General features: G+C 44.7%; 1 protein-coding gene across 1 annotated transcript in view; it reads right to left on the bottom strand.

The window, feature by feature from the left end:
- The window catches only part of TIAM2 (T-cell lymphoma invasion and metastasis 2), a 130354-nt gene that overhangs the window by 108167 nt on the left and 9260 nt on the right, over positions 1-12927 (bottom strand). Inside the window, exons 3-4 of the mRNA XM_021714579.1 lie at positions 9628-10063; positions 1770-1942 (exon numbers count right to left, since the gene is read on the bottom strand). Of these exons, the coding sequence (XP_021570254.1) occupies positions 1770-1942; positions 9628-10063 (609 nt within the window). The remainder of the gene's footprint in view (positions 1-1769; positions 1943-9627; positions 10064-12927) is intronic.

The raw sequence follows: 12927 nt of genomic DNA, 5'->3' as shown, positions 1-12927 counted from the left end.
GTCTGGCTACTCAGAAGGCTGAGGAGGAAGGATCGCCGGAGCCCAGCAGGTCGAGGCTGCGGTGGCCAGGAGCGGCCACTGCACCCTAGTCTGTGCAACCGAGTGAGACTCCAACTCAAAAAAAAAAAAGTTTTAATAAAAATAAATATGTAAAGAGAAAACTAGGTAGATACACGTAGTGTTACATTGCGCCACTCTTTAAAAGGCTTCATAATTGTAATAGAATCTTCATAATTGTAATAGAATGAGAAAATATTGGGACTAGAATATTAAAATTTTGAAACCTGGATATAAAATCACATCTACAAGCCAGGCGTGGTGGTTCATGCCTGTAATCCCAGCACTTTGGGAGGCTCCTCTCGCCTCAGCCTTCCAAAGTGCTAGGATTACAGGCATAAGCCACTGTGCCTGGCTGCACTGGCTCATTTAATACTCATGGTAAACATGAGAGGATTGCCTAAGCCCACGGGTTCGTGACCAGCCTGGGCAACATGGAGAGACCTTATCTCTATAATAAATAAAAAAAATTAGCCAGGCATGGTGGCAGGTGCCTGTAGTTCCAGTTACATGGAAGACTGAGACAGAAGGATTGCCTGAGCCCAGCAGGTCGAGGCTACGGTGGCCATGAGCGTGCCACTGTACGCCAGCCTAGGTGACAGAGTAATACTCCAACTCAAAAAGAAAAAAAATCACATCTACACTATATCCTCAATTATAAAAATATATAACGAATATTGGGGGAAAACAATTTTGACCTCAAATAACGGAATACTCAGTATCTTCTGATGCAATGACCATACACTATTTCTATAAAAGAAAACACTGTTGTCTCTCAGGGTTTCTGGAGCACCCAGGACCATCTTTACAAAAGATTTAAACACAGGACCTATGAGGTTTCCATGAAACTTCCAGTCACATAAAATCTATAGCCAATGTCGAGTTTACCTGGAGTTCTGGGTTTGGGTTGGGAGGCACTGGAGAGCTTCCTGCCTATCATTCTCATCTCTTTTGAGTTAATAAATACTTAAGATTTCTTTAGCGCTTAACACAGAAACATTTTATTATTTACCCTTAAAGCAATCTTGTAAGTTGCTATTATCCTACTAGCTTAGAGAAGTTTGGTAAGTGTTTCCAGATAACTTACAAACTCAGCAACTGCACCAGAATTCAAACCTAAACTGAGCCCAACACTGATAGTTCAGGACCTCCATGTTCTACAACTTCTCATTGGCTAGAAAACGGCTAAAAATTCTAACAGCAGATCAACTGCATCATAATATCCTAGACCATTTCCACTGGGAAACGAGACCTCACAGCACTTGTCTATAGGTGTTTTCAGGAAAAGCTACCTCTTTTAATATCCACCGAGATTCCTGGGAAGAGCCCAAGCCTCTCTCATTGACATTCTCTAAGTTTCATCCCAAAAGCCTCAACTCTGGCAATCTTGGACACTGTACACACTAGACGGTAAGCTACTCCAGGGCAGGAACTGTGACTTCTCTTTGTCCTGGTGAGCATATCACAGGCCATCGCCTGGTACTTCATGGGCACCCAAGAAAAGTCCCCCATGTGAATGACTGGATTTGTGATGGCCCCACTGCACTTGGCCATCAGCAGATGCCAGCCTCTTGCTGGGGTCCAAATCCAGTGCCTAGCTAAGCACGTCTTCTCTTTCATTCCTAAGTTCGGCCTGCTAAATCTGTTCCTTCTCTTCCTCACAGCACACAAGCAATTCCCCCGACCCTCCACTCTCGAAGCACCCGCCAGACCTGGAAGAGGTAGACATCCCCAAAGGAGTTGCTGAGGCAGAACACGTTTTCCTTCTTGGGGTGCTCAGGAACAGACTGTACGATGCTGTCTTCTGCAAACAGAGCACAGCGAGGGGTGCTGCTCTGGTCGGCGGGATTCCTCCCGTAAGTCTCGTAGAACAGCAGGGTACACCCTGGGAAAGACAGAAGCGAAGTGACATTCCCAACCCATGATCTGAGGGCCTTGGAAAGGAATGAAAGGTAAGGGACACAGTTGAAAACAAACACCTCCAAATGGACACTTCTTTAATATAAACATGGTAAACACGGAAAAGTTGGCATCTGGATGATGTCTAGTTAGCTTAGAATGAATGAAAGGGAGATGCTTTTGTAAATGTAATGCCAACAATAATAATACCAAACAGTAAGCTGTTGCTTTACTCTTCTAAGTACATGCACTGGCTCATTTTTGTTTTTTGTTTTGTTTTGTTTTGTTTTTTAGTCAGAGTCTCAATCTGTCACTCAGGCTGGAGCACACTGGCATGCCACGGCCACCGCGGCCTCAACCTGCTGGGCTCAGGCGATCCTTCTACTTCAGCCTTCCAAGTAGCTGGAACTATAGATGTGTACCACTACACCCAGCTAATTTTTTTGGTTTACTTTACTGATGAGATCTTGCCATGCTGCCCAGGCTAGTCTCAAAACCATGAGCTCAAGTAATCTTCTCGCCTCAGCCTTCCAAAGTGCTGGGATTACAGGCATGAGCCACTGTGCCTGGATGCACTGGCTCATTTAATACTCATTGTGGCCCTACGAGGCAGAAATGGTTATCACCCCATTCTACAGATAAGAAACCTGAGAGATGGGATCACCAGCATGGGGACAACAACTGGATTTGCGGTAAAGCAGAAATATGAACACAAGTCCTCTGGCCTCAGTGAGATGGGGGTCTTGCTATGTTGCATAGGCTGGTCTTGAACTCCTGGCCTCAAACGATCCTCCCACCTCAGCCTCCCAAAGTACTGGGATTATAGGTGTGAGCCATTGTGCCCAGCCCAGAGTCCTGTTCTTAAGCACATCATCTCATTATTTAGGGGTTCTAAATGTGAGAGGCTAAAGAAAATTCCACTTATGCTTACAATGTGTGGAAACAAGAAACCGAGTATACCTGAGGAAGTTTATCATTTATGAGAAAGTACTCAGTTTATTTTCCAAATGCCATGTAAAAAAACTTAATTTTCATATGTTCTTTTATCTTACAGTAAAAGGAAATGTTACTAACGTACCAACTTAGACTAAGGAAGAAGAATGAAACTAAATATGCCCAGATCTTAAAATATCACTCTAAAGATGCTGCTATATATGCTGATAAGTACTTGTTTCCCCCCAGTCAGCTAATGAAGTATTACAGGTAGAAGTTATGAAGAGTCTGCGTTAATGATTAGACAGGAATGCCTTATAACGGTTAGACACAATTTTTAAGCAAATTGGTGCTTCTAAAATGCTCACAAATATGTTTCATGTGTAGGATTCCAATTCCCTCAAACCTTCATCCAATAAACATGTCTGAGTACTTCTCAACGCAGTTCCAAGCTCCAGCATACAAATGACATGGTCACCATCCAGATGCTTCACACACACTGAAGAAACATCAAGGTGGGAGTATCACTGGAGCCCAGGAGTTTGAGGCCAGAGTGGGTTATGATTACACCACCGCACTATGGTCTGAATGACAGAGTAAGATCCTCTTTCTTTTTCTTTTTTTCTTTTTTTAAGTTTTCAAACAAAGTTTATTAGAGAAAGAAGAAAGAAAAGACGAGGTGACATACCAGAGCTGGCATGGGCAAAAGAAACCTGACCCTCTTTCTAAAAAGAAATAAATAAATACTAAAGAAACATCACCCGGCCCTCACCAGCACTGTAACTGACTGGGGTCCCCATGACAGCATCTTGTCCTGTTGTATATCTTCATTCATTAAAGTTTAGTTGTTTTAAAAACTATCTCATTGCTTCCTTTCAAAATAAGTCTCCCAGATGTGGTGGCTCATACCTGTAGTTCCAGCACTTTGGGAGGCGAGGCAGGAGGATTGCTTGAGACCAGGAGTTCAAGACCAGCCTGGGCAACATAGCGAGACCTCATCTCTACAAAAAACACTGCAAAAGTTAGCCAGGCATGATGGCACATGCCTGTAGTCCCAGCTACTCAAGAGGCTGAGGGGAGGATGGCCTGAGCCCAGGAGGTTGAGGCTGTGGTGTGACATGATGGTGTCCCTGCAGCTTGAGTAACAGAGTAAAATCCTGTCTCAAATAATAAAATTAAATTTAAATAAGTGTTCAAAAATTTTTTTTAATTAACCAGGCATGATGATGGCACATGCCTGCATTCCCAGCTACTTGAGAGGCTGAGGCATGAGGATCGCCTGAGTCCAGGAGGTCGAGGCTGCAGTGTTCCATGATCGTGTCCCTGCAGCTTGGATGACAGAGTGAGACCCTGTCTCAAATAATAAAATTAAACTAAAATAATCCTTCATGAATAAACAAGTTTATACAAGGGAACCCATCACAGCACAGAAGCCAATAGAGAAAGACACCTCCCCCCTCAGTCTGAGAAAGGGCTCCTTCTCCCTCCATGGTATTCTGTGATCTCTTGAAATGCTGAGCATTCTCTCCTTCCCGCAGATAAAACTCATCTGAACTAATAGGTTGGGAGAGTTCCAGTATTAAGAAGAAGGGAAAGTAGCAAGAGGTTCACAGCCAGAGTTACTCTTGCAGATTCTACTCAATCTCTTTTTCTGGCAAGTGATACAGTTAGAAACAAACCTCCCTCCCCTCCCCACTCCATCTTTCCATTGGGTAAGGCCTTTCTGATAATACACGGGAAACATGCCATGACCTGGGGCCCAGGGACCAGGGCAAAAGGCAAGAGCAGCATCCATATTCCTTCCAATGGGCTCCTGCTCACTTCCTGGCTTCTCTAACGCCGTGGTTGGAACCATTGACATCTAGGGGAAATGAACACAAACCGTGGCCTGATGCCAAGGTGCTGCCAAACCTCACACCCCGTCAACAACGGACTCTGACCTGGAAGCTTGAAATCAAAACAGGACACGAGCCGGGCCAGGATGTAGAACAATATACAGAATGTTGTGACTGTCCATTGAAAGATCAGGAATTCAATCTTAACTCTAGTACATCAAGTTTAATGCCAAGGAACTCTTGTCTCCCAGGGGGCATGGGTGCTGATGGAAGGGGGTGGCCCCAGGTTAGTGAGGCTCTGCCGCTGACCCTAGTGCTGCAACCACCGGGCCTGCGGGGGCCCTAACTAGGGCAGGTGTTGGCTCACACAACTGACAGTGGGTGTTCTTGCCACAACAGCAGAAAGAGTAGATAGATTGGAACAGCAATGGCAGTGTAAAAACAGAAGAGGCAATATCAGTGGAAATATCATCTGGGGAGGGAGAGCAATTAGTCTTGGTTTCCCCTCAAATCCACCCTTCGCTTGACACCCTCTCGAACCTCCATTCCCACCACCATCCTATCGTAGGGCAGGATCACCAGCTTCCCCATTGGTCAGTCCGTCACATGTTTTGAGTGAGATCTAGTTAGCCCCAGAAGACCCCAGCAAACTGCAGGAAAATCCACTTACTATAAAAGACAAAAGCAGAAAGAGAAAATTGCTCTTGTTAAAAATTTATGACATAGCCAGGCATGGCGGCTCACGCCCAGTGTAATCCCAGCATTTTGGGAGACTTGAGACCAGAAGTTCAAGACTAGCCTGGAAAAAATAATGAGACCTTGTCTCTACAAAAATAATCAGAACATTAGCTGGGCGTGGTGATGCATGCCTGTAGTCCCAGCTCCTCAGGAGGCTGACATGGGAGGATCGCTTGAGCCCAAGAGGTCGACACTGTGGTGAGCAGTGATCACACCATTGTACGCCACCCTGGGTGACTGAGACATTGACTCAAAAAAAAAAAAGTTATTATATCTTCCAAGCCCTAAAATATATCTGTGCTCTTAGCATACCTGTATATTCAATGTACACAAGAAACTGGATGGTTGTCTAACAACTGTTTTCTCCAGAAAACTGTTCCCAATTTATGTACATAGATAATTTGAGGGTAATTTAAAAATTCTGCTTGAGAGAGAGAGAGAGGGAGAGAGAGAGAGAGAGAGAGAGATGTGTGTGTGTGTGTGTGTGTGTGTGTGTGTGTGTGTGTGTGTGTGAGAGAGAGAGAGAGAGAGAGAGAGAGAGAGAGAGAGAGAGAGAGAGAGTGAAAGAGAGAGAATACACATATCTGTGGTTTTAATTAAGATTAAGCCAAATAGTTACGTCCAAACATTACAGACTGGATTCTTAGCCAAGAAACTGGAACTCCACAGACTGAAATCCCATAGGAAAGAGGTGTAGAAGCCACATGGAAAAGGTTATGCTGGGAAAACACATCTTTATCACACGCCTTGCCTGCAGAGGGAAGGAAGGAATGTGTGCTTGATAACATTTATACAACAAAGCACCTTTTATCCACAGATCTTGAAGTGTTTTGCAAGCAAACACAGGCGTAGAGCACAGGCAGGACTGCAGATCAAGGGTCAAGACCAACTCAGGCCCACCCCTGCCCCAGAAGCCTCTGCCTTCTGGGATGGAACACAGGACCCTGGCAATCAGTCTCCAGTCCTTAAGTCACAGACACCTGCCTGAATTCCCCCTCTAGGGTCCCCAACAATCTGGCTCTGCACACATGTTGTCAGTAGCAGGAAATCAGGGAGGCAGGGCCTTTCCACTCGCCCGGTGGCTCTCCCTGTTGTTTACATTAATTCTGAATCAGCCCGCCTCATCCAGGAGGCCCAGAATACATTCAGCATTCTGAATAATACATTCTGCACACTGCTGCTCACTCTCACCCAATTCTTACTTTCTCTAAATTAGGCTAAATTTCCCTAGGTCTTACACCATCCTCCATGTGGCACGGCTCCTAAGCCCTGTCATCACCTATGGCCACACTTCTCTAAGTTCAAATCGTATATGGCCTCTCTTTCCCTCTCTCCCTGCATGTCTCTCTTCCTGTGTGCCTCTCTCCCTGTCTCTCTCTCTCTCTCTCCCCACCCCTCTCTCTCTCTGTCTCTCTCACACACACACACACCCCCTACCACCAGGGAAATATACACTGGAGGTTTTCAAATCTACAGATAAGCAGGGAAGAAATTGCCATAGCATCAATTTTAAGAAACACATTTTACATTTAAAAAGTAGATACATGAAAGCCAGGAATGGTGGCCCACACCTGTAATCCCAGCACTTTGGGAGGTGGAGGTGAGGAGATTGCCTAAGCCCAGGGGTTTAAGACCAGCCTGGGCAACTTGGCAACCTCTATAATAAATTTTGGCAACCTCTCTATAATAAATTTTAGCTGGGCATGGTGGCACATGCCTATAGTCCCAGCTACTTGGAAGGCTGAGGTGGAAGGATCACCTGAGCCAAGGAGGTTGAGGCTGTGGTAGTCTGTGATTCACAAACAACTGTAGATGCTCAACCCTGGAGAACATGTCCACTCTCCTCTCCAGCCAGGGATATTTCAGGGAGAGAGCCTTTCAGGAATCCCATCCTCATTTCCCAGCAAGTCTTCCACAATGCTGTGCCCACCCAGAGGGCCATGGCCAACTCTGACCAGGCAAAGGCAAGCAAGACTGTCACCTCTTCTGCAAGAGACGTGACGTCTCTGAGGAGAAAGGGTGAAGGTCCCGTTTGCTCTTTCAACCTGCACTTACTTCTTGGAAACTCACATTACCTTGGAAACTCTGCATGGCCTGCAGAGCAAACCGCCAGATCTTTTTCACTTCCAAGACTTGACGGCCCCGTCTCCCCATCTTGTCTTTGAGGAGCTGTTGGACTTTCAAACCCTTCAGGCAGAACTTCCTTATCCTTTCCAAAGGTTCTCATCTCTAGATTCAACCAATTTTTCCAACTTTCAAAGTTGTTTCTCATTAAGTAGAGGAACCTGCCTCTCCCGCATGCAAAAACATGGGTAAGTCCTTTGCCTTCCTCAGCCGCAACGTACGCAGGGATGCAAGTCCAGAGGTGGAAATGGGGACTGTGGTATCCATGGGACATTGCATCCTGGAGTTTTATACACTCCTGCCTAAGACATCACTTAGAGAGAAAATGCCTTTGTAAGTGTACCTTTACCAGAGGGGCTTATGGGTACCAAGACAGGATGCCTGGCCCCAGAAGGTTAGGGGAGCAAGGCTCTACTTTTCATTTTTACTTATTTTATTTTTCAAGTCGGGGCCTCACTCTGTTGCCCAGGCTGGAGTGCAACAGTACAATCATGCCTCACCACAGTCTCAAACTCTTGTGCTCAGATGATCCTCCCACCTCAGCCTCCTGAGTAGCTGGGACTACAGGCATGTGTCACCATGCCCAGCTAAGTTTTTGATTATTTATTTTTTTTTGTAGAGATGAGATCTTGCTATGTTGCCTAGGCTGGTCTCAAACTTCTGGGCTCAAGCAATCCTCCTGCCTCAGCCTCCCAAAGTGCTGGGATTACAGGTGTGAGCTACCATGCCCGGTTCTCCAATTTTTAAATAAGGGACAAAGGAAACCTAGAAAGGGGTAATTCAGAGAGCCCTGGGCATTTCACCCATACTGTCTATAGATGTGATTCACGGCTACACTTCTGCTTTCTTCAGTGATGGGGAAGGATGTCATGTGATAATGAGGTCTGACTTTTTAACACCATAGTCGGTTCCTCTGACAAAGAGTCACAGGAGGGCTGTGTGGAAATGCCAGGGGACTGGGAGGCTGCTCTTCCTGTGGCATCTGAGCAAATCCACGCTGTATAGATTTGGAACTTCTCACCTCCTCACAAGACATTTAGATTTCTGCAACTCTATATATCCGCAATGAGCCAGGCGACTCTGATTTTTAAATGGCAACACTCGTGAGAAACTTATCATCTTAACAAATTCTTACTTCTGTTTCCTTTACATTAAAAAAAAACCTGCATTTGTTGGTGATAACCATTAGACTTTCTTAGTTCATAAAGATGAGATAACACAAATAAATAATCCAGATGATATTGTTAATTGCACAAGCTGGGAAAAATGCCTGCTTGGAGTACAGAATGTGAAATTCACAAACTCACTCCCAGGCCAGGTGCAGTGGCTCACACCTGTAGTAAGCCCAGCACTTTGAGAGGCCGAGGCGGGAGAATTGCTCAAGCCTAGGAATTTGAGATCAGCCTGGGCAATACAGCAAGACCTCGTCCTACAAAAAGATTAAAAAATTAGCCAGTTGGGGTGGGGTATACTTATAGTTTCAGCTACTTGGGAGGCTGAGGAGGAAGGATAACCTGAGTCCACGAGGTCAAGGTTGCGGTGAACTTGAACTGTGATAGTGCCACTACACTCCAGCCTGGACTGCAGAGCAAGACCCCAACTCAAAAAAAAAAAAAGAGAGAGAGAGAGAGAGAGAGAAAGCAGGATTTATTGAGAGGGCAGAAAAGTTCCCAGAGCAGGATGGGACCTGAGGGGGTTGCCCTTTTAAAAAATAAATAAATAAAATAAAACAAAATCTATGTTCCAAATAAACAAACCACCTTTGCAATTTGGATTTTTTTCCCCTCCAGATGCAAGAAAAGTATCAAAGAATGGTACAAGAATATCCACAAAATAAGCAATAACTATTAAATGCAATCATTATGTATTAGACTGAATAAAATCAATGAATAGTCAGTGAACCATGTCATACAGGTTGAACCATATCACACAGGTTTGAGAAAGTATCAGCGATAAAACAGCTGCCGATACTGTATCAAATCAGCCATGCCCACTGGCATGTCCCAGGAACGAGAGTGGCTGGAGGGAACAGCGAGCTTACCTTTAAGTGTCACCCAGTACTGTTTCCACTTCCTTCGTGCCACTAGTTCGAGTTTCCTTTCCTTCTGCAAAGTGACAAGGGGTTTGAAGAAGAGCCACCCAGCTTTCCGGACCACTCCCTGCTCCTTCTCAAAGAGTAGGTCCAACTGTTCCAGCGAGCTGAGAGACTCGCTGCTGGACTCGGCTGTCTCTGTGGACGTCTCCACGTGCTCCGTGCTGGTTCGACTCATCTCCAGCTCCCGCATGAAGTTCTCATAGATGTTCTGGCGGAGGGGGTCGCTGCCAATTGCCTGAGTGGATTCACTCCTCTGAGACAGGATCTGAGCCGAGCCCCCTGACCACAGCAGAGCAGATGCCGGGGAGGGCCCCTGGATGTCTGCATTCAGTCCATCGGAGCGACTGTCAAAGTAGTCACTGCCCTCCTTGGACCTGGGCTCCTGTGAGCAACACAAATGATCACCCATCAGAGGCTATGGATGTCCAAAGCATCCCTCCCATAGCACAGCGTAAGTGTAATGTGGGTGGGCACTAACAATAATGCTACAAGTAAGATTTTTTTTTTTTTGAGTTGGAGTCTCATTCTGTCATCCAGGAAGTGCAGTGGCACACTCATGGCCACCCCAGCTTCAACCTGCAGGGCTCCGGCGATCCTTCCACTTCAGCCTTCCAAGTAGCCAGAACTACAGGCATGTGCTACCCTGCCAGCTAATTTTTTTTTTTATTGTAGAGATGAGGTCTCGCCAAGTTGCCCTGGCTGGTCTTGAACCCCCAGACTTAGGCAATCCACTCACCTCGGCCTTCCAAAGTGCTGGGATTGCAGGCTGAGCCACCGAGCCTGACCATAAGATTTTTGTAACAAAAATTCACCTTTAGGCCAGGCATGGTGGCTCACGCCTATAATCTTAGCACTTTGGGAGGCCAAGGTGGGAGGATTGACTGAGCCCAGGAGTTTAAGACCAGCCTGGGTAATGTAGCAGGACCCCATCACTACGAAAAATTAAAAAATAATGTTAGCCAGGTATGGTGGCATGAACCTGTGGTCCCAGCTACTTGGAAGGCTGAGGCAGGAGGATTGCTTAAGCCTAGGGGTTCAAGGTTGCAGTGACCTATGATTGTGCCACTGTACTCCAGCCTGAGTGACAGAGCAAGGTTCTATCTCTCTAAAAATGAAAACAAAATAAAGAGGTAAATAAAATATCAATGACTCCCCTAAATTTAGCCTATGCTTAGCATCCAGAAATAAACTAGTATATGTAAAACACTCCAGTGAATTACAAGGATGATATTTCTTTTTTCTTTGCTAACTGTGAATCAGTGTCTTCCAGGAAAGAACTCATGTTTCTGCAGCTGAATTTCCTCCAGGATCATTTGAAAGCCAAATTAGAAAATCACTAGTACCAGGAGAGGGTGAGTAAGATAGTAAACTGGTATTGTTATGCAAAACCCACAAACTTCTGCTCTTCTCCCCATAGTAAACTCAGGCCCCAGCTTCTGGCCAAGCACCCAAGTCAAGACTTCATGTACCCAGGCCAAGATGTCTCAACTTAGGATGTCCAGTTGCTTACTTTCCCAGTTCAGAGTACAAATCATGCACTTAGGATTCCTTATTCATCAAGGGCAGCTTTTTTTTCATGATTAGTATTTTTTACCTTGAGAATTTCTTTCATGAATATACTCATTCACATCCTTTTATTCAACTACCTACTTTATTCTAGACACTAGATATAATGACAAAATTCTTGACTTTAATATTTATTCCAACACAAAATTTAACACAGGCAGCTCCAAATAAAATTCATATTTATATAATAATTACCCTTCCCTATGAAAACCAGATGCATGGAACATCAAGCCAGCCACGCACAGAGTTGAAGACATCAAGACATTCCTTCTAAGATCTGGATTAGAAGTCTAGTTATTCAAGAAAATTTACTAGTCTGTTCACTAGTAAATAGCAGTAACTAAATTTTTCAGCAGAAAGTGAGCTTAACTTTTGACTCGAAAGGCACTGACATTCCAGATGCATAGCCTGGGTTAAGGTGAATCTGCAGGAAGCACCTAAGCACACTCAATTCTACTCAGTTGTGAATGGGCTTCTGAGTATACCTCCTTATGCATGAAAATGAAACTGAGGGATAACGGGGTCAATGACCACTGACTAAACACCGTATTTGGAATATTCCACTGTGTGGAGAGGTTTTATTTCAGAAATGACATCCAGAAATAAAGTAGTAATTTCTTCTGCCTTGTCGGAAAAACACCACGCATCTGAAGGGTGCTTCCAGATACCCAGGAGCCATGAACCACTGAGCCCCAAACAGATATTACTCATGGGCGTATCATTTCCCACTGTGTTTACACCAAACCCCACAGTGATATTTGTTTATACTGATGCTTAGGCAGAAGACAGCAAATAAGCCAGCTGCTATGAGTCACTCAGACAGGAAACTTTCAAAATACTCTTAAGAGTTTTTTTTGTTTAGTTGTCACTTAGCTGCTCTTCCAAAACTTCCAGGAGGTGAAGGAATACTTCTCATGTAGCTCGTATTAACACTGTTTCAGCTACAATCATATCTCTCTGACTCATAGCCCCCAAGCCCCAGGATTACTTCTGATAGCCAGCAGGAGCTGCAACGTGGGACTTCCAAACAGGCAACACTCTGACAGAAAAAGGCACACAAGTGCCAAAGTTCAATGCGACCCACACACACTCTTGACATCGTTTCTCACGAGAGAGAGACTTCAAGCTTCAGGGCCAATTTTTAAATATTCAACCATAACAAAGCAAGAATTTTCCTCCTTGAGAAATTATAACTGATTCTTACACATAGGCATCAATTTTTTCAGTCTCTAATAAATTTCTAAAGTTTTCTATCCAGAATCCAGTGACTAATTTTCAGGCTAATATGAAAGGGCACCAAAAAAAAAGAAATGTCTTTAAATAGGTTTAGCTAGAATTCCTAACCACTGTTTTGTGAGTATAAAGTTAAGATGCCAGTTACATATGTACACAAAGCATATGATTTCCATTTACATACAAATGACTTTCACTTCCGCCCAGCCAAATAATCATAAACAAGGCTAATGAGACTTGACAGCCAGGGCACTATAAGAAAGAGTAGAGAGGCTGGGTGTGGTGGCTCACACCTATAATCCCAGCACTTTGGGAGGTCAAGAAAGATGACTGACAGAGACCAAGAGCTCGAGACCAGCAAGGTCAACATGGTGAGACCACATGTCCACAATAAATTTTTTTTTTTTTTTTGAGTTGGAGTCTCACTCTGTCGCCCAGACTGGAGTG

This window comes from Carlito syrichta, unplaced genomic scaffold, assembly GCF_000164805.1.
Source record: "Carlito syrichta isolate Samal-C Ts95f unplaced genomic scaffold, Tarsius_syrichta-2.0.1 Scaffold305681, whole genome shotgun sequence".
In the NCBI taxonomy this organism is placed as follows: domain Eukaryota; kingdom Metazoa; phylum Chordata; class Mammalia; order Primates; family Tarsiidae; genus Carlito; species Carlito syrichta.
The sequence above is the reverse complement of the archived record's forward strand: the minus strand, read 5'-3'. Positions and strand labels throughout refer to the sequence as shown.